Source organism: Arabidopsis lyrata, assembly GCF_000004255.2.
Source record: "Arabidopsis lyrata subsp. lyrata unplaced genomic scaffold ARALYscaffold_2, whole genome shotgun sequence".
NCBI classification, from domain to species: Eukaryota; Viridiplantae; Streptophyta; class Magnoliopsida; order Brassicales; family Brassicaceae; genus Arabidopsis; species Arabidopsis lyrata.
In genome coordinates, this window is record NW_003302554.1 from 7,700,509 (window position 1) to 7,720,751 (window position 20,243).

Sequence of the window (20,243 nt, forward strand, 5' to 3'; positions counted from 1 at the left end):
AATTATTAGTGGATATTTAAACTCCAAAAAAAAAAAAACAATAGTCCACCAAATCTTTTAAAATTTCTTGAGAGGAGTCACTATTACCATGTTGAGGAGATATAGGTTTTAGAACACCAAGAAAAATGTCCTCGAACATTAAGATGTCCGTTTGATATCGTGGAAGTCCTTGAACCCTACGACTAGTCTATGATGAATTTGTTTGTAGGGAGATACGCTTTTGACTCAACTCGAGTCCAATTGTGATAGAAAGAGTTCAACCCCTCTTAATTTGAAGATGAAAAATTTAGTATGAGTTATGAAAAATATTCTTTCGAGAAGGATATATTATCATGTATTATCATGTTTTTGAAACATATTGTGCAAAATCAGTTTTTATGCTGAATTTTTCTAGAAAATGGCTTGTTTTCTCTAATCTTTATTGAGCTCTGCTCCAAATTTTCTTTCCTAATTTATCGCTTTGTAGTATTTTTCGTTTTTCGTGTGAAAGTCATAAGATCTTTTCTATGAAATTTCATTTGTAAACATATGAAAATGGTTGTTTAGTAATATTCGGATAAAAATCATGTAAATTTTTAGAGAAAAGTACTTATCCACTAAGTAGTCGACATCTATCCAAATTTTAGACAATTTCTCAATTTCAAAATTTCCACAAAAACAATGGTTCAGTTTTGGGTCAACGTCTTCATGTTTCTTTCAAGGAAAGATCTTGAACTCATCAAAAGAAAATACAAAACAAAATTAATAATGATGAAAAGAATCCTAAATATCAGTAACATACGTAATTGATGATGTCACAAAAATCTATGGTAGCTGTTGTTCACTTGTTTGTACTCTAGTAATCTAAAGCTTAAAAGAAGCTAAAAGATCTTATGACTTTCACACGTAGAGCCCAAAACCCGTCCGAGCTAAGTAATGTCGTGACGTGTGAGATGCAACAAACATCGCACAAAATTGTTTTACCTGATTTTCACGAATTTCAAAATAGAGTTTTTTTTTTTTTTTTTTTTTTTTTTTTGACAGCCAAAATAGAGTTTTATTCCAAAAATTTAAAATAGATATGGACTGATTAAATCCTCTAATCATAGGGATATCCAGATTCAAATCTGGAATTGGAGCTGTAAAAGGCAAAAAATAATAATATATTAGAAACAAAATCAAATATTATGGTAAAATCAAATTTTATTATAATATTCTTAAATGAAAATCTGATATACTATCTTAATAATATTTAAAATTAAATTTCATATATCTTTCCTATGTATCACATGTTATTTAAAAAATTTATGGACAAATTACATATTTTATAAAAAATCAGAATAGATTTCGGATTGGATCCCCCAAATAATAATTCTACCTCTAGAAAATAATAATACTGCCTAATTATAAAATTAATTTATGCTTGACTAACACTCTCTGATAATAAATTGTTACACATAGGTTGACTAACAAAATCCTGTTACACGAATTTAGCCACACACGTGTATATAATAAACACGAATAAACGGAAGAAGAAGCAATGAAAACAGAACAAAAAAAAAAATGGAGATATGGTTACTTATCTTGGGCTCTCTCTTCCTCTCTCTCCTTCTCAATCTCCTCCTCTTTCGCCGCCGTGACTCCTCCTCTCTTCCCTTACCACCTGACCCTAACTTCTTCCCTTTCCTTGGAACTCTCCAATGGCTCCGGCAAGGTTTAGGTGGTCTCAACAACTATCTCCGCACCGTCCACCACCGTCTCGGTCCCATCATCACCCTCCGTATCACTTCCCGCCCCGCAATCTTCGTGGCCGATCGTTCCCTTGCTTATCAGGCTCTAGTCTTGAACGGCGCTGTTTTCGCCGATCGTCCACCCGCGGCTCCGATCAGCAAGATTGTTTCAAGTAACCAACATAACATCAGCTCTTCATCATATGGAGCCACGTGGCGGCTTCTTCGCCGGAATCTCACTTCTGAGATTCTTCACCCTTCGCGCGTGAGATCTTATTCTCACGCGCGGGGTTGGGTTCTTGGGATACTCTTTGATCGTTTTCGTAAGAACGGAGGTGAAGAACCGATCGTTGTGGTTGATCATCTTCACTATGCAATGTTTGCGCTTCTTGTTCTCATGTGTTTTGGAGATAAGCTTGATGAGAAGCAAATCAAACAGGTGGAATATGTTCAGAGACGACAGCTTCTTGGCTTCTCGAGATTTAACATCCTCAATCTTTGGCCTAAGTTAACCAAATTTATTTTTCGAAAGAGATGGGAAGAGTTTTTCCAGATGCGGAGAGAGCAGCATGATGTTTTGCTTCCGCTGATTCGTGCTCGGAGAAAGATTGTCGAAGAGAGGAAGAATAGATCATCGAAGGAGGCAGAAGACAACAAAGAGTATGTACAATCATATGTTGATACTTTGCTCGATCTGGAGCTTCCAGATGAGAAGAGGAAGTTGAATGAAGATGAGATTGTGAGTTTATGCTCTGAGTTTCTCAACGGCGGGACTGATACAACGGCCACCGCGTTGCAATGGATCATGGCGAACCTTGTGAAAAACCCGGAGATCCAGAGGAGGTTATACGAGGAGATCAAAAGCGTAGTTGGGGAAGAAGCAAAGGAAGTGGAGGAAGAAGACGCGCAGAAGATGCCGTATCTAAAGGCAGTGGTGATGGAGGGTCTTCGGAGGCATCCTCCGGGACACTTTGTGCTCCCGCATAGTGTCACGGAGGACACTGTCTTGGGAGGGTACAAAGTACCGAAGAAGGGGACGATTAACTTCATGGTGGCAGAGATAGGGAGGGATCCAAAGGTGTGGGAGGAACCAATGGCGTTTAAGCCAGAGAGGTTTATGGGAGAAGAAGAACCGGTGGACATTACCGGAAGTAGGGGGATAACGATGATGCCGTTTGGAGCGGGAAGAAGGATATGTCCGGGGATTGGGCTAGCGATGCTGCATCTCGAGTACTATGTGGCGAATATGGTGAGGGAGTTTGAGTGGAAGGAGGTCGAAGGTCATGAAGTTGACTTGACAGAGAAGCTCGAGTTCACCACCGTCATGAAACATCCGCTTAAGGCTCTTGCTGTTCCTAGGAGAAGTCACTAGTCTTCTACTTCTTTTCTTCGGTTTAGTATTCACCAAATACTAGGTTGTGTTTGAAGTTATGTGCATTTTGTTTGGTGAAGTCAACTATGGAACCAGAATTTTAGTAAGGGTAAATTGCATGTTATGGCAGTTGACCAAGTTTTAATTTCAAGTTTTGGCAAAGTGAGAATGGGCTTTCAAGTTTTGACATTTTGGCCAAAATCTGACCATTTTACCCCTACCGATGTACTGTTCACTGTACGGTTCAGTTAAGCGTACGGTTCAGTTAAGCGTACGGTTCAGTTAAGCGGTTCACTGTACGGTTCAGTTAAGCGGTTCAGTTACGTACACTGTTCCGGTTACGCAATATATTTCGTTCTTAATTGATTTGTGCGGGAGTACAGTGACAAGTTGGGATTAATAACATTAAAACACAATGAGACATCAGTATTTAATGCCCAAAAAGTTTAGACATGACTCATGTCACAATTAATGCAAAAGTCATCATTACTTTTTCTAATATTAGTTTATATGTGTGAATAGTTGTAAGAGACAAACATGATCCATCAAACAAACAAATTTTTCTGAACGAATGTGATTCTGCATCGGTTTGATCTTCTTGATTTACAAAGTTTGGAGCCAAGACAAGCATTGAACGTGTAAGTAATGAAATTGGTTAAGAAGTTTTTTGTTTTAACACACTAGGGTCTTGATTGTGTGCTAAGATCAACATTGTTTTTATATAAAACCCCAGAATATTTTTATTTCCACTTTTTTTAGTTGAAATTGCTAAATGAGGATAGATTTATGTTTATAAGTGTGTAGTTGGGAATTCTTTTTGTTTTTTGTAGATATAATCATGCTTTCATTTGCATTTAATGGGGTTCTGCTGAATTTATGATGCAGGTTGGTAATGGATATTCCCGTATTTACTATGGTGGGTGAGTGGAAATGCAAAGAAGAAGAATGGAAATTTGAACCATGGGAAGGCTGGTTTGGTCGTTGTGTACGTGTTAGGCAAAACATGACGTACACGGCATTTGTACGTACATTATGCGAGGTTTTCAGTTTGAAGTGCACCGAATGCAATCTAATAATTAGTTACTGGATGCCGGGAAAGATGTCAGTGATGATAGAAAGTAAACGCCCTCCTGTATACATTGACAATCAAATGAACCTGGATACATTCTTTTTGATTCGTGGTGGGGATCCTAGTGTCACCTTGTTTGTCTCTTTCATTACAACCGTCAAGGCACTCGGGAATACTGTCCCTAGGACCGATGGTGAGAGTTACCGTGTTTGTGGGAGTGCAACGACACCAAATCCCATCGTAGCGGCTTCATAATGAGGCCGTAGATGAGCAAGACGACGTTGAAGACGATAAAACAGATGAGGATGAAGAAGAGGAGGAGGACAACGAAGATGGTGCTGGGTATGATGATTATCAGGGTGATGATGGATCTATGGGGGGAAGTACCCTCGATCCTACTATAGACGGTAGTGAAGGCAGTTGCGAAGATTACGATTACAACAAGTGGAACGATTTAATTATTGAAGAATATGGAATAGGGAATGTTGAGGAGGACGTCATTCTCACTCAACAAACGGTTCAACATCCAGGGGAATTCAGTCGTCTATTGGCAGAGTGTACGTACACAAGTCATCGTGTACGTGGGGGAGATAACTCGGTTGACCGTACACCAACGGTGACTCCAAGACGTACGTGTCAACATGGTTTGTACCAATGTACGTACACAACAGAATGTGTACAAGATACAAGCTGCGAAGGTAACACCGATCCCAATATTAATGGTATAGACGATGTCTCTGGGGATGATGTTATCGACCGTGGTATTGGAGATTCCCCAAGTGGGACACTGAATGATAATCGGCTAGTTACTGTACCTGGCGGAGATAACATTTCTCATTCGGGTGACCGTACACCAACGGTGACTCCAAGACGTACGTGTCAACATGGTTTGTACCAATGTACGTACACAACAGAATGTGTACAAGATACAGGCTGCGAAGGTAACACCGATACCAATATTAATGGTATAGACGATGTCTCTGGGGATGATGTTATCGACCGTGGTATTGGAGATTCCCCAAGTGGGACACTGAATGATAATCGGCTAGTTACTGCACCTGGCGGAGATAACATTTCTCATTCGGGTGACCGTACACCAACGGTGACTCCAAGACGTACGTGTCAACATGGTTTGTACCAATTTACGTACACTACAGAGTGTGTACAAGATACAGGCTGCGAAGGTAACACGGATACCAATATTAATGGTATATACGAAGTCACTATCGACCGTGGTATTGGAGCTTCCGCAAATGGGACACTGAATGATAATCGGTTAGTTACCGCAGCTGAGGCTTACAAAGTGTATAATGACTTTTCTACATTACATGGTGGCGAGTTGGAGATTCTCGATAATGATGCTGCTCCGGTATTCGATGATTTAGCCAATTTACGAGATGATGAGACACAAGTCGAACTGAGTACGACAGGTGAGACTTTGTATGTCGGGAGTGTTTTTAAGAACAGAAAAGTCATACAACAAACAATGTCTTATCTCGCAATCAAACAATGCTTTTGCTACAAGCAACGTAGGTCATGTCCTACAAGATTGGAGATGGTCTGCGTTGATGATACTTGTCCATGGCATTTGACAGCTCAAGTTGTCAAGAATTCAGAATGTTTCAAAATCACATCGTATGATACCACCCATACGTGTGACATCGACACTCGTAAGAATTATAATAAACATGCTAGTTATAAGCTTCTCGGAGAGGTAGTGAAGAGCAGATACAGTTCTACGCAAGGGGGTCCGAGAGCTGTCGATTTACCACAGTTGCTCCTAAATGATCTCAATGTTCGGATTTCATATTCTACCGCTTGGAGAGCTAAAGAGGTTGCAGTGGAAAATGTAAGGGGGGATGATATAAAAAGTTACAGGTTTTTGCCTACCTATTTGTATCTTCTTAAATTAGCTAATCCGGGTACGATAACTCACCTACACTCTACACCTGAAGTTGATGGTACGCAGCGCTTTAAGTATGTTTTTGTATCTCTCGGGGCTTCTATAAAAGGTCTGAAGTATATGAGGAAGGTAATTGTCGTAGATGGAACGCAGCTAGTAGGACGTTACAAGGGATGTCTCCTCATTGCATGTGCCCAAGACGGGAACTTCCAAATATTTCCAATAGCGTTTGGTGTTGTGGATGGTGAGACTGACGCTTCATGGGTGTGGTTCTTTGATAAATTAGCTGACATTGTTCCATACAGTGAAGATTTAATGATTGTATCGGACAGACATTCTTCAATATATAAAGGCCTCAGTGTGGTTTATCCGAAAGCTCATCATGGTGCATGTGCAGTACACCTTGAGCGAAATATCTCCACCCATTATGGTAAGTATGGTGTATCTGGATTATTCTTCAGCGCTGCTAAAGCTTACAGAGTGAGAGATTTTGAAAAATACTTCGAACAGTTAAGGGCTAAGAGTGCTGCATGCGCAAATTACTTAGAGGAAATTGGATTTGAGCATTGGACAAGAGCTCACTGTAAAGGGGAACGCTACAATATCATGTCTAGCAACAATTCGGAGTCTATGAATAATGTCTTAACAAGAGCCAAATCATATCCGATTGTGTACATGATAGAGTTCATTCGAGAGGTCCTAATGCGATGGTTCGCAGCGAGGAGGCAAAAAGTGGCTAGGTGTAAGTCTTTAGTGACGCCTGAGGTTGATGAGCGTTTTCTCCAAGATTTGCCTGCGTTAGGGAAATTCGCGGTTAAGATGTCTGGACCGTGGAGTTATCAAGTTACAAGCAAGTCAGGTGAGCATTTTCATGTCGTTCTGGACGAGTGTACATGTACGTGTCTTAGGTACACAAAGTTGAGAATCCCATGTGAACACGGTCTAGCAGCTGCAATCGAGTTTGGAATAGATCCGAAGGTTGTTGTAGGATGGTGGTATGGACTTCAAACGTTTTCCGATTCTTTTCAAGAACCGATTCTACCTATCGCGGATCCGAAGGATGTTGTCATCCCACAACATATATCGGATTTGATACTAATTCCTCCATACTGTAGACGACCACCAGGAAGACCAACAACCAAAAGGATTCCATCTAGAGGTGAAAACCGGGTAAGTGCTATCATTCAAACGTGTACAGATTTTTCAAACATTATGTTTTGAGTATAAGATACGTAGATTATTAACTTATTGTTGTTGTCATTTCAGAAAAAGAGACAGAAAAGACTTATTCCGAATCAGTGCACACGATGTAGACAAGCAGGTCATAACAAGAAGACTTGCAAAAATCCTATTTAGTTCTCCTCATAAGCTTTATGTCTCCGCGAAGACAGTGTACGTTTATGTGTGGACAGTGTGTACCAAAGTGTTGTGACGGTGTACGTACGTTTAATGTTTGCCATCGTATAACTATGTACGTTTTCTGAGTGTACGTTTTTGTTAGTGTACGTGTTTGTTGTGTATGTGTACGTATAATCTTCATGCAATAAACGGTTACAAACGGTTACACACATTTGTATCTCAACCGTTGGAACACTTTCGCACTACCCACCGCGTCCGTTACGGAATTTCCTTATTTAAGCCACATCTCCTCCTCAATTTTATCCACGTTCCTTCAAACGAAAACCCTTTCACATTCGGCAGTTACATCAATCAAACACAAAGTCTTTCGATTGTTCTTGCTAACCGTGTGATGGACGGGTATCACACCATCTCCGAATTGTGTCCTCAGATCACTGGGTGGACAATTTGTGTATTTGTCGTGAGAGTGTTTAAGAAGTTTGTTGCGCCCAACATCTTCGAACTCGGCCTTATCTTGGCAGATAATTCGGTAGTTTCCCTGTGCCGTGTTTGTGTTTTTTTATCATACGTTAGGTTCAATTCTATATAAATCTGTTATATATCATATTCTGTAGGGATCCCGTTCCCGTATCGAGGCCACCATTGATCGTCGCCTTGCTCCTTTTTACATAGACCGAATCAAAGAAAATGAGTGGAAAATTGTGACCACTTTCTTGGTCCGTAACGTCGCTGACCCAGTGAGAGCAACATCTCATGACTACGGCATATGGTTTATGGATCGGACCGTCGTTACTAACGCCTTACGAAGGGACCCAATATCGTTTTACGATTTCACTCAATTCGACTACATTTTGGAGAAAACAGTTGATAAGAAAGTTTTAGTCGGTGAGATGTTTTTTAAGTTATGTTTTATTTACACATTTTTGAAATTAGAAGTTTGTTTCTATTTTTTGGCCCTTGATGTAGATGTCATTGGAGCGTTGTTGGAGGTTGGCCACTTGACCGGAGACTTCTACGGTCTCAAGCTTCCTTTCAAGATCAAAGATAGATAGTAAATGTTCTTTTCACATTTGATTCACTTACACTTTTTTAATCTAAACGCTGACTTGATTCTTATTTTAATCTAATGTAGCAACGAAGTTTTGGAATGCGAAGCACACAATGAACAGGCGTTGGAATTCCAAACCTTCTTTCGGAGTCTAGGTCAGCGCAATGTTGTTGTCGCACTCGTCTTCTGGCGTTTAACCGACAGAGCTAATCCTAAGGTTGTGAGTCATGGTCCTGTGTCAAAGGTCTTTGCCGATCCGGACACACCGGAAGTGGAAGAGATCAAGCAGGTCGTTTTTTAGATAGGGGGATTTGTTTTCCCCAGTCTTCTTATTATTAAAGACCAGATTTATATTAAGTATTGTAAAACTACATAAACTTGTTGTCGTTTTCTAATTACTTGAATTTGTATAATAAACTATTGGGTAATTGTACGTACATTTTATACGTACAATGTCTACAATTACAATTAATGTGCCAGTGTACGTTTTACTAGCTTATTGGTTCTTCAATCAGCAAATTGTACGAAACCCGTGTTCGTACACGAAAACATACATATATCATAATTGTTGTCCTCAAACAACAAAAACTTCATTCATTCATAATTAAGTGCCCGAAGAAGGACATACATTCAAGAAAGACAAACTATATATTAGATGCGGAAGCAATAAACTAAAAAGTAGAGCCCAAAGCATACACATGAGCCGGAAAATTGTATGCCTCATCCGTCATAATCAAAGTCATATCTAATAGAAGACACACATCTCCCTCGCGTACCAGTAAAAGAAACACCCTCCGCAGCCGGAACTGTACGTGCAAAGGCCAACACATGCCGGTGTGTGCACATACCTCCATGAACGTTGCCAGAGCCGAGGACCTTCGGTGTGAAGCTGGCTTATGTGATACATCACCATCTCCCCCACTGCGTGAGCTGCCGCTAATGTGGGTGTCATCGCCCAGAACATATCGCTGACTGGAAGAAAGTCGACATGGTTGCCAGTACAAGTTAGGAATAAGCCGGTCGCGAAGCAGGCGAGAGGGTTGGATGGAGCGACGGAGTTGAGTAGTGTAATGCCGTGGGCCACCGTTAGGAAGCTGCTTGCCTGGCGGACACCTTCGAGGTATATAGCCGGGATCGCACCCCTTTCCAGCAAGAGGCTGAAGTAGGCCCTGAAGGGAGACTCCGGCTGCACGAAGTGAGGCCATGTGATGAAGTCGTCCATCACTATTGCGTTTACGTCACTTGCTTCGACCAATTGGCGGAGGGTCTCGATGGGAGTCTGGGATACGGGCAGGTAGTTGATGAGGACGGAAATCGGGTTTGGCAATTGTATTGCAAGGTACATCTCGGTTGGAGGGGTTGCGGGGAAAGCCATGTTGTTAACAAAGGAGGTTTAGAAATAATCTTGCAGTTGATGAATGAAGGAGGTTTTAGAATAATGTGAGCAAATAAATTAGTGTGTGTGATATCGTTTATATAGGGACTAAATATTGAGTTCATGTATATGGCTACATTTGGGGGGGAACGCATTAATAAAGTGTCATTATTTTTAAAGTTCCTCTTATCTGACAAATGCAAGTGTACATTAATTGCAAACCGTGTACGTAAAGTAAGGAGATTTATGCGAAAAGATAGAGGTCATTCTATGAATAGAGCTTGACAGTATGCATTAAATAACTACTCCAAAACTTGTAGATATGGGTTATTACAGGTCAAATCAATCAGCATTGCATCATCATTTACTACCATCTCGAAAGTCGCTTCTCATATTTCTAGTTTTAAACCAACTAAAATACGTGTACACAGTAACGTATACCCGTGTACGTATGTCTACCCTTATTACGTTCTCTGACTAAAAGTTTGAGTTGATGTCTGTCGCCGAATTAGGGGAAAAGATTGAGTTCATGTATATGGCTAAATCTGGGGGAAACGCATTAAAAACCAAATCTCTTTCTTTTGCAATTTCGTTTTATCTGACAAAAGACAGTGTACATTAATTACATGGATGTGTACGTATATATGTACATAAATTTGCGTTTTTTTTTTTTTTTTTGAAAAGATAGAGGTCATTATCAATGGCTAAATCAGGTCAGTATGTATTTACTGATAATTTGTAAGCCTCTGTAGACAAGGCACCATTATCTAACATTAAGAAACTTGTTTCTCAATTTAATATAAAATATTACAATTATTTGTAACCATTCATAAGATTGAGTAGTATATGAGAAACAAGCAAGAATGTAGATAAAAAGATATTCATTACTGATAAGCAAAGTACAATTGCAAAGGCCACATATTATAACATAAAAACTTAGAAATTCAGATAATATTACGTAAGAAATCCCTAGAGAATTTGACTAATTCTTCTCGCACACCACCAGAGGTAACATACGTTGCACACATTCTTGAAGGGTCCAGATCTGATGTAACACAGCATCGCGCAAGGAGGCGTTTGAATACCACGTTCCTCAGGGTACGAAAATGTTGCGCCGTATGTGTTGTTTAACCTAATTCCATAATTTTTTATTTCTTCTAGGAGTTCCTCACACATGTCACGTGTTTCTTCTGATTCCAAAGGGTAATGGTTGTTTGCGAACAGGCGTAGGTACACACCACCCATGTGAGCATTCCCGTCGCATATGCACAGAATAGCGCAGGCCAGGGTTGCATCGGCGTGCCTTGGTACATTCCGCTGTAAAAGTACAATGGCGCCCTTAATGTCAGACTCATGGGTAACTCGACGCAGTCCTTCATGGTAAATAGCAATCGGGTTACCAGCCTCTAGACACCTTTTGAAAAAGGGTCTATATCGACCTTCAGCGTTGATGTCATTCGGATCATGGCCTGCCGCATGGAAGTCATCGGGATCACTGCACATGCTATAAATATTAGCATCTTTCAAGACATCCGGCCTGTAGACAATGTTTCTTCCACCACGCCCTGATCTTAACAGAGGTCCGAGGTACCACCAACATTTGTCAGCCATTTTTTTGGCTATCTTGGCTAGCAAATCTTCAGGTAGATTTGGTGTAGACATTTCTTGGAATTTGGTGTTTCAAAACAATGCAATTCCTACTCTTAAATAAAGAACAATGAAGTTAGTTGGTTAAGTTATGGTTGTAGTTAATGCAATCTTACGTAAGTGATGATGCAGTGAGGGAGGGTTGTCAAATCAATGTAAGTAAAGAAATATATATCTTATTATGAGAAAAATCGACTTTGTGTAAAAGACGTACGTTATATAAGATGTACGTACACATGTTGGTTTCTGAATAAGTGTACGATGTGCAGATTGTTTAAAGAAGATAGTTATAACGATTACATAAATATTTTGAGGATCTCCATAATTAATTACGTTGTTCTAATTAGGTTGTTGAAATAAGGAAATATGTATTAGGAAATAAAAATAATTCAACATCCAGGGATGATTACAATAAACGCCGATTACCACACTCGCGCTTGCCGTGCTCGTAGATTTCTGTTGCGTACACCTGACGGTAGTCGGCCATATCTGCTTCTTGAATATTCACCAAGTCTGACATTGGGTTACCAAACGCCAGCAACTCCAAGAACTTCATTGCGTAAGGTCCGCAATCTCCTGTACTTGGGTTTTGAGCAACCATAACATTTCTCTCATAGGCAAAAGGTTCAACTGAGTACTTCTCAGGCAATACATCCGCGCACATCGCTCTCACTAGGTACGGCATCATCTCGCAGATAGGCTGCATCTTTGACCATGCAACAGACTCCCGCGTGTGTTCTATGAGAGCGTCATAGACAACTATATTCCGGGCTCTGAGGTGGATTGCCAACCCAACCCAATGATCACCTTTCCAGTTCATCGGAGCATATACCACGTCGACATCCTTGAACCACCTAAGACTAGGTTCACGGTGTATGTGTATTCCATTGGCCATGTCGTATAGCCGGTCGCCCCATTTGAACCCAAGCTTATTTATACAATTCCTGAAGCTGACAGCACGCTTAGTAAGCTCATAAAGCAGGAAGGAGTCCAAAACAACGCATCGGTTTGCTATCATTTGTTGACCGTTCTTGTGCCACATCAAGATTGCGAGCATTTCCAAGACCTGAAATGATAATAGCATAGGCAGTCAGTGTACGTACAATTCAGGAATATTTAAAAAATGTACACAAATGTACTATTTCAACTTACCATATTATCCACCCACTGTCCTTGTGCTATAAGCATGGAGAAAAACTCGTTGTCCACTTTGCGATACCCGAAAAGAGTGTGCTTCCTGTATATCCAATATTATAGTATGACTGGTTGTTATAGAAAACCAATGTATCAATTAAGGGATAATTTTGATAATGCACGATACTTACACATTCGGACCGCGGAGGACATTGGTTAAGAGCTCTAATTTGGAAGCATCAACCTTCTCCAAGGGGTTGTTAGGGACATTTCCAGCCGCTATAACCACCTCTGAATCTTCAGCTCGTCCAGGAACATCCTCCACGAGGACTGTTGTTTCCTTAAAACCTTCCGGAAGGGCTTCATCCATCTCAACAATTATTTGCTTCTTCACTTTTTTGGGTACAACCGGCGTAGGAATTTTAAATGCTATTGCTTCGACTGCAGCATCGTTGTTTGGTTGATCCTGTAAAGAAGTATTATTGTAAACAGCATGATTAAACAATTTCAAAATGTAATGATAATATTTACTGAGAAGATACTCACAATATTTTCTAGTGTACCAACTGTCGTGTCTGCTTCATCTAACCCTGGGTTTGAATCCTCTTGTTCTTCCACCCCGTCGACAATCCCCTGCTGCTCCAACACTCCCTTTTCAAATTAACGTGCAGAATTATTTAAATGTACGCATACAATCCTATGTACGTATGTTAATAACTGTGTATAATTTTAAACCAAACACGAGATTTTTACCTCCTTTACATTAGCTGCATCCACATCCATGGAGGCTTTCGTTGCCAACTCCTGTAACACCTGCATAATAGAAGATTATAAATTTAAACAAGCCTACACTATTTTATTTAAAAATATAGTTAGCTTACTTTCTTAACTACTGCAAATGGTGAAGGGGGATCCCCTAGGGTGCCCTCAAGTACTGAGTCATCCACTTTACTCTCTACAACTACATTGGGTACATCTCCCGCATCAACCTGTGGCAGTAGTTATCAACTTCATCGGCTATATACTCTATTTTGTGATGTCTGAAACAATCATTACTTATACGTACACGGGAAATAAGAAAGACAAATGTACGTACACTTACACCGGGTTCCTCGGTGTGTTCAGCCTGAGAAGATGTATCTCTATCATTATCCTCAGAAAATTTCTGGTTGCTCCCCAACATTTGCTTCACTCTCAAGACCGGCACCATGTTCTTCTCCCTGAAACAAATATACCATACACGTCTTAAGCTTTATGTGAGTACACATATGGAAAACTACATTTGACTATTAGCAGACCATATACCTGTCCAGATGTTGCAGGTAAACCTGATGGATTTTCTTCCATCTCTGTGTCAGCAGTTGTCCCTCGCTGTGTACCAACTACGACAGGCTCACCACCATCAATTGGTCCTTTATCCTAAAACATAGTATACCATACACTTCTTAAGCTATATGTACGTGGAGAACTGAAAATAATTGATACGCGTACACTTATGGAAAACAGTATGTGACTATTAGCACAAGACATACCTGTACAGAGGTTGAAGGTATAGGAGATGGAAGAAATTCCATCTCTGTGTCAGCACTAGCTTTTTCCTCGGTCCCTGACTGTGTACCAACAAGGAGAGACTCACCACCATCACGTGCTCCTTCATCCTGAAACATAGTATACCATACACTTCTGAAGCCTATGTGTACGTACACAACTGGAAATAATTGAAAAAAATATTTGTACACGACATACCTGATGGGAAGGTGTAGGTCCACCAACTAAAATGTTAGCTACTCCAGTGTCAACCATATCTTCATCTCTGTTCGAAAAATCTCCTCCATCATTTGTAGTAAAACCAACTTCATTGTTGGCTTCATCCTGTACCATAGCAGACAAGTTACAGTTATTAATCTTAATGTACGTACATTTAAAATACTATATATAAATGTACGTACATGCCATACCTGGTCATCTTCCTGAGAGGAAGAGTTACCATCAGAAAGCTGAGGAATCTCCGCAACTGACGTCATTATATTCTTCAGCCTTGAAGACTTTCTTGTTCCAGACTTGAATACTTTCTTTGTAGACATCCTTTTAGATGCCTTCTTCACACTCATCGGTGCCTTAACCACCGATTTATTTGGGCCCTGTGAAGCATGGGAAGTTTTGGTTGGTTCTGTCTTTTTGACCTTTGGATCTAAGGCAGCACGTATCTCCTTACGGACAAATTTCTTCAAGTCTTCTTGCATTTATTTATTTTGTGCTTCCTGCCTCTTGAAACACCTCCTAAGTTCAACTACAAACTTCTCAAACTGGGGATCTTCAGAACAATCGTCAGCAGTGTCCTCATTTTCTTCTTCCACAACAGATTTCTGTTTTTTCAAAGCAGGTGCATTCGGGGCTGGTACATTTCTTTTCCTCTTCTTCACACCTACGATAGACCAGTTTAATCATTGATTGGTCTTCAAGGGACAATAATCAGAAAGTATAAAAACAACATTTACACTCACGTATCTCTCCAAGTTGTGGTGGGCGCTCCTGCTTTGGAAATGCAGCATTACCTCCAACCCATTCTTCCTCCTTCCACTCATGACCAGCTAACAACAGTCGCTCAATGTAAGCAACTCTTGGATCCTCAACTTCATCATCCCATGACAGGGATGGAGGACAAATATTGTCCTCTGGTTTCACAAGATAGGTTACCTCAACCTACACCAATAAGTTTGTTAACCACTTAGAGAATGTACACTTACTTTTTAAATAATGTACGTACATAAACAATTGTACATACCTCTTCAGCAGCCTCACACTCCAAGATGTTGGATGTCCTGATTGCCCGCAGTGAGGCAAGATGATGGATAGACCTCTGAGTAAATGTCCTGTTAGCTTCATCATCAGGTACTAGCTTAGCAAGGGACGGGATTGTTTCGAACGCAAACAGCTGGAGTGCTAATGGGAATCCATGTAGTGCATAAGACCCATCCTTTACACACCTTATCAGTTTTTGAGCATCTGAAGGGGTTTGGAATTTTGCTATCCTCTCCAAAGTACGGGTAAAAGATACCCTTCCCCAAGGGTATTTGCAGAAGAATTGCACGTCCTTCGTCATCTCAACAGTGAACTCAGAAGGCCTTATGGGGTTATTATGGCACCCTATCACACCATCTACCAAGATTATAAGAGATAAGGCCAGCTGCTTCCACCCATCCATGGTTTCCTCCTCCTTCAGCCAGACCACCAAATCATGCACTGTTGGATTCGGCTTCTCCCCAAACTTCTCCTCAAACAGAGTTTTCCAGACACTTTGACTCCCAGCTTTGACCTTTAGCACATCCGTCACGTCTTTCTTGTTGGGATATGTCCCACATTCTAGACCAGTTACCAGACTAAATTCTCTTAATCCGAATTTTATTGGATGACCGCCGAAGACCATCCACATCTCATTCACTTTACTCGTCACTAACTGACGACATATTAGTCCAAGAACAAGTTTACCTGAGAAGGAAGACTTGTTAGCAGGTATCCTAAAAAGGTCCCCAAATGGAGACTCGAGAAGAAACTTCATCTCCTCTTTTCCCTTAAGAACTTGTGCTATGTCAGAAAGGTATTCCGGTTTGGAGTACGCGTTCATCTTCGTCTTGACAGGGTACCGGTCTAGGGCAAAGAGTCTAGGTGGTAACTCTTCAACTATAAGATCTTCAGTCGGAGCCACGCTTGTACTGCCTGCAATTACAAGTGATATACAATTAAGTACGGATGTATGAATTCGTGTACGTACACAGTAATTATCATCATTATATACTCAACATCTGAATTTTGGCGGAAACAGAGATTTCCAATTCAACTTCTCAAATTTTCAAACTACAGATATAGCAAAATCCGGCAACTTCTATCCCTTTAATCAAACAAGCTTTAAGATTCCGATACACCCAAAGAAACTACAAACGGAATAATATCGGAACTTAGCCAATTCCTCCGGCGGATTTCTCGGAGGGAGTTTCCTCCTCGGGGATACTCTGAGTTCCACCTTGTCCTTCTCGGGGCCTTCCTGCGTATGCTTCTTCCTAGAGACTACGTCGTTTGGTTTATTCCCAGCCATCTCGAAGGTTGGTATCTCGCCGGATGTTTCTCAGGTCGCCTTCGCCGGAAAAACTGGAACTTTCTCTTCGCCGGTTTTTCGAGTTCAATGCAATGCCTCAAATCAAGTAGCAGACAATTCGAACGGAGATGTCGAAAACGAAGATGGATGATTGAATTCCGAACTGATTTCTACTTCTCTCTCGATTCTCTCGGAGATGTCGAACGAAGATGATGAATGTTCTTCTTCGTTTTCTTGAAATTTTTTTTTTTTTTTTCAAAACAAAAAGTAACTAAACCGCTAGAAACTAAACCGTAACGTAACTGTGCCGTTTGGTTTTTCGTCAAGGGCATTTTCGTCATAAAACGGAATAATTGCCAAAACATGAGAAATGAATCTCACTTTGCCAAAAGGTGAGATCAAATCTTTTTTTTATGTCAAACGTGAAAATTTCTTTTTTAGTAAAGTACATTTTGTACCATGGAATAAATGATAGAAACAACAATGCTTTTATATTCCTCTTTATATTAAAAGGAATCTTTTTATGCCGACTGTTTTTGTAAGGTGGATCTAGAAAAGTGGGATTTCTAGTGTATAGTGTGACTAGATGGTCAGTATGTGACTAGGTAGTCAGTATGTGATTTTTTCTTTTTCTTTTTGATGATGGGCGTACATTTGTTGAGAGAAATTGAAAGAGTAAAAGCATTTGTGATACAACATAAAGCAATCATCAACAAAACAAGATTAATCGAATGCATGCTCTAAAGCAAGGAATGGACATTGGAACCATAGTTTAAGAAGATTAGAGAGCCCGAGATTAGCTGGCCGAAATGAAGAAGCTTTGTTACAGAATTGCCGGTCTACATAACGGAGAATGACTTGAAATAGAGTGGAGGACTGATTGTGAAATAATGTTCCTTTCCTTCCATACCTCATAGAGTAATTTCACCAATCATTTGTATAACCAAAAGAGAAATGGTCTCATATAGCCCTAAATGAAGTTTTTGTGACAAAAATAGTATCTCCAAGTTTATTTGACAAAAATAGCACTTTTTAACCTTATTTTTGATTTTTAAGAATTAATTAAATTAATTAAGATAAGAAACATAAAATAGCACTGAAATTAAACACACCGACGGAGAGTTTACAATTGTGATTTCTGGTGAAGCTTCCGATCTCGGATTTTCAATTCCGGTGAAGATTATGATCATCTCCGATATTCAACCCCAATGAAGCTTCCGATCTCATAGCTTCAATCATGTCCTAAATCGATTACCATTTCTCTAATTTCTTCTTCTTCTTCTTCACAAATCGTGTTGAATGTGGAATCTGAATGTACCTCTAGGAATCGTGATGGACTATGTGGTTTGTGAGTGTAGCTCTAGATTCGTGAGTGTAGCTCTCGATTTTGTTGGTGTGGATATAGTTTGGTCCTCGATTTGATTAGCTTCTCTAAGATTTCAATTAAAGAAGAAGAGATTAAGCTTTCACGTGATGTAGCAGACGAGAATATTGGAGTTTGAGGTCCGGTGAAGAGACGGAGACCTAGAGAATGGATGGTTCCATCAACACCTACGGCAAGAGCTTATGGGTAAAACAATCACTCGTTACTTATTAGGTTAGATAGAATCTATGAAGCATTGATATGTTGCTTAATTGGGTTAGATAGATTCTTTTGTTGAAACAATTTTAACAAGTTGAATTTTGTGAAGTGTGAAGGTTTTTCAATTTTAGGAGCTGCTCTTGCTTGGAGAGCTGTTAAAGAATCTACCTATAGGATGGTAAATGAGACACCAATGACACAAGACAATCAACCTGCATTATCATCTTTCATGTCTAAAGAAAATGTAGAAAGATTAGCTCTTGGATTGTGTGAAATGCGTGGAACTGCTCTTAAAGTTGTGAAAATGTTGAGTATACATGATGAGAGTTGTTCCTGCTCTGATAAATATCAAATCCAAACCATTATCGTTTTGTGGAAGCTGAAGCTATGTGGAAATAGTTTTGAGATCAAAGAGATTGGTGAGAAGATATTTGTTAAGAGTAAGAGAAGTTCGTCTTCGTCATAGATTTCAATCGTCGGTTTCTTCGGCTTGTAGTTTGCAGGTTTTCTACAGGTAGAATCTGCAGCTAATGCTTTGTCAAAAGTTTGCTACAATTTTCCATCGTCATGCAACTTACAAATCCAAAGTTGGCTACATAGATGCTGATTTCAGAAATTTAGTTAGACCTTCCTAAACTTCAAGAACGTCTTCCTAAACATTATGAAATCTTTCCTAAATTTTTTAAAATGTGTTGTTGAGTCTCTTTATTTATGTGTTGTAATGTATCAAAGATTACTCCATCAGTGAGGGGTAATGTACATACAACTTACAAATCCGAAGTTGGCCACATAGAGGTTGTTTTCAGAAATTTAGGTAGACCTTCATAAACTTTAATGACGGCTTCCTAAACATTATGAAATCCTTCCTAAATTATTAAAAATGTGTTTTTGAACTTTTTATTTATGTTTTGTCAAAATGTATCACATATTACTCCATTAGTGATGGGTCATGTATCACAAACTCATCAATGTCCCAAGTTTAGGAAGGCCTACCGAAATCTCAAAGAGTTCTTCCTAAATTATTTCATGTTCATATACATTTATTTCTATGCTATCTTCAAATGAATAGCTTGGCTTATCGGTTACCTGCTCTAGTACAAAACCCAATGTCTTGGGTTCAATTCCATGTTAGGGTGTGTGTATACTTTTTCTGATGAAGGCCTTCCTGAAATTCGAGAAATCCTTCCTAAATATCTAGAGAAAGTATTTGATAAGCGTTTATATTTTTTTCTCTATCTTTGATAGGCGTTTATTCAGGAAGACCATCATGAATTACTATAATTCCTTCCCGAATTAGTCTAAATAAGTTTTTAGGGAAGTCTTCATGAATTTCCAATAGTTATATCACCAATATCATATTTAGGAAGACCTTCCCGAATTACTATAAGTCCTTCCCGAATCAGGAAGACCTTCCCAAATTACTAAATCCTTCCCAAATTACTATAAATCCTTAGTGAGCAATGAAACCAATATCACATTGTGAGAATCAATGAAACAAATCAATACAAAACACCAAAGTCAAAACCATAAAACTAAAAAGAAATCAACAAAGACGTATATCTCCATTCTAGAATGCAAACTAAAACAACTCTATCAAGCAAAGAGAACAGAAAATGACAACACAGAAACAAGTAAAAAATGTTTATTCATATCTTCATATCACAAACTTACATATATAGCAAACACAAATCCAACAAAAGCATGCCTAAACAACTTCGTTAAGCAAATAAAATGATATACAAAGCCAGCCACTTTAAGAACATGAAAGGGATTCATCTTTAAAAGCTAACAACTTTCAAAAACCCGATTGAATGAGACTAGTGATTTGCAATATGCATCATAATGTTCCGGTTTTGGATGAGACTAATGATTTGTTCCGCAGGTTTATGCAGAAGAAACGAGATGCGTTGTTCGATAGCAAGAAGATTGAGATCTATGAGGAGTTTGACACG

General features: G+C 39.5%; 5 protein-coding genes across 5 annotated transcripts; 4 read left to right on the forward strand and 1 right to left on the reverse strand.

Moving 5' to 3' along the window:
* The first annotated feature begins 1,504 nt into the window (after nucleotides 1–1,504).
* On the forward strand, nucleotides 1,505–17,239 carry LOC9324359 (cytochrome P450 89A2). The gene is made up of 2 exons (XM_021035249.1): nucleotides 1,505–3,190; nucleotides 17,156–17,239. Exon 1 carries the CDS (start codon nucleotides 1,543–1,545, stop codon nucleotides 3,079–3,081), a length of 1,539 nt encoding a protein of 512 aa, XP_020890908.1. The 5' UTR covers nucleotides 1,505–1,542; the 3' UTR covers nucleotides 3,082–3,190; nucleotides 17,156–17,239.
* Nucleotides 5,459–7,537, forward strand: LOC110230930. The gene is made up of 2 exons (XM_021035244.1): nucleotides 5,459–7,223; nucleotides 7,320–7,537. Exons 1-2 carry the CDS (start codon nucleotides 5,637–5,639, stop codon nucleotides 7,407–7,409), a joined length of 1,677 nt encoding a protein of 558 aa, XP_020890903.1. The 5' UTR covers nucleotides 5,459–5,636; the 3' UTR covers nucleotides 7,410–7,537.
* On the forward strand, nucleotides 7,559–8,878 carry LOC110230936. Its single transcript, XM_021035275.1, has 4 exons — nucleotides 7,559–7,941; nucleotides 8,027–8,297; nucleotides 8,379–8,463; nucleotides 8,545–8,878. Exons 1-4 carry the CDS (start codon nucleotides 7,573–7,575, stop codon nucleotides 8,759–8,761), a joined length of 942 nt encoding a protein of 313 aa, XP_020890934.1. The 5' UTR covers nucleotides 7,559–7,572; the 3' UTR covers nucleotides 8,762–8,878.
* LOC110230937 lies at nucleotides 11,878–13,063 on the reverse strand. The gene is made up of 3 exons (XM_021035276.1): nucleotides 12,808–13,063; nucleotides 12,635–12,719; nucleotides 11,878–12,548 (listed from the first exon to the last, which is right to left on the reverse strand). Exons 1-3 carry the CDS (start codon nucleotides 12,984–12,986, stop codon nucleotides 11,889–11,891), a joined length of 924 nt encoding a protein of 307 aa, XP_020890935.1. The 5' UTR covers nucleotides 12,987–13,063; the 3' UTR covers nucleotides 11,878–11,888.
* Nucleotides 17,240–17,994: 755 nt separating the features above from the next.
* LOC9322847 (protein ABC transporter 1, mitochondrial) lies at nucleotides 17,995–18,890 on the forward strand. Its single transcript, XM_002886735.2, has 2 exons — nucleotides 17,995–18,279; nucleotides 18,401–18,890. Exons 1-2 carry the CDS (start codon nucleotides 18,241–18,243, stop codon nucleotides 18,755–18,757), a joined length of 396 nt encoding a protein of 131 aa, XP_002886781.1. The 5' UTR covers nucleotides 17,995–18,240; the 3' UTR covers nucleotides 18,758–18,890.
* The last annotated feature ends 1,353 nt before the right edge of the window (nucleotides 18,891–20,243 follow it).

What these genes read in the sequence shown, in the direction of transcription:
- LOC9324359 (XM_021035249.1), top strand. Translation starts at nt 1,543, where the DNA reads ATGGAGATATGGTTACTTATCTTGGGCTCTCTCTTCCTCTCTCTCCTT.
- LOC110230930 (XM_021035244.1), top strand. Translation starts at nt 5,637, where the DNA reads ATGTCTTATCTCGCAATCAAACAATGCTTTTGCTACAAGCAACGTAGG. An exon ending in CATCTAGAGGTGAAAACCGG is followed by an intron (nt 7,224 to 7,319) that starts GTAAGTGCTATC and finishes TTGTCATTTCAG; the next exon opens with AAAAAGAGACAGAAAAGACT.
- LOC110230936 (XM_021035275.1), top strand. Translation starts at nt 7,573, where the DNA reads ATGTGTACGTATAATCTTCATGCAATAAACGGTTACAAACGGTTACAC. An exon ending in TGATAAGAAAGTTTTAGTCG is followed by an intron (nt 8,298 to 8,378) that starts GTGAGATGTTTT and finishes CCCTTGATGTAG; the next exon opens with ATGTCATTGGAGCGTTGTTG. An exon ending in TTCAAGATCAAAGATAGATA is followed by an intron (nt 8,464 to 8,544) that starts GTAAATGTTCTT and finishes AATCTAATGTAG; the next exon opens with CAACGAAGTTTTGGAATGCG.
- LOC110230937 (XM_021035276.1), bottom strand. Translation starts at nt 12,986, where the DNA reads ATGGATGAAGCCCTTCCGGAAGGTTTTAAGGAAACAACAGTCCTCGTG. An exon ending in GTCCTCCGCGGTCCGAATGT is followed by an intron (nt 12,720 to 12,807) that starts GTAAGTATCGTG and finishes TTGGATATACAG; the next exon opens with GAAGCACACTCTTTTCGGGT. An exon ending in GACAGTGGGTGGATAATATG is followed by an intron (nt 12,549 to 12,634) that starts GTAAGTTGAAAT and finishes TTATCATTTCAG; the next exon opens with GTCTTGGAAATGCTCGCAAT.
- LOC9322847 (XM_002886735.2), top strand. Translation starts at nt 18,241, where the DNA reads ATGGATGGTTCCATCAACACCTACGGCAAGAGCTTATGG. An exon ending in CCTACGGCAAGAGCTTATGG is followed by an intron (nt 18,280 to 18,400) that starts GTAAAACAATCA and finishes AATTTTGTGAAG; the next exon opens with TGTGAAGGTTTTTCAATTTT.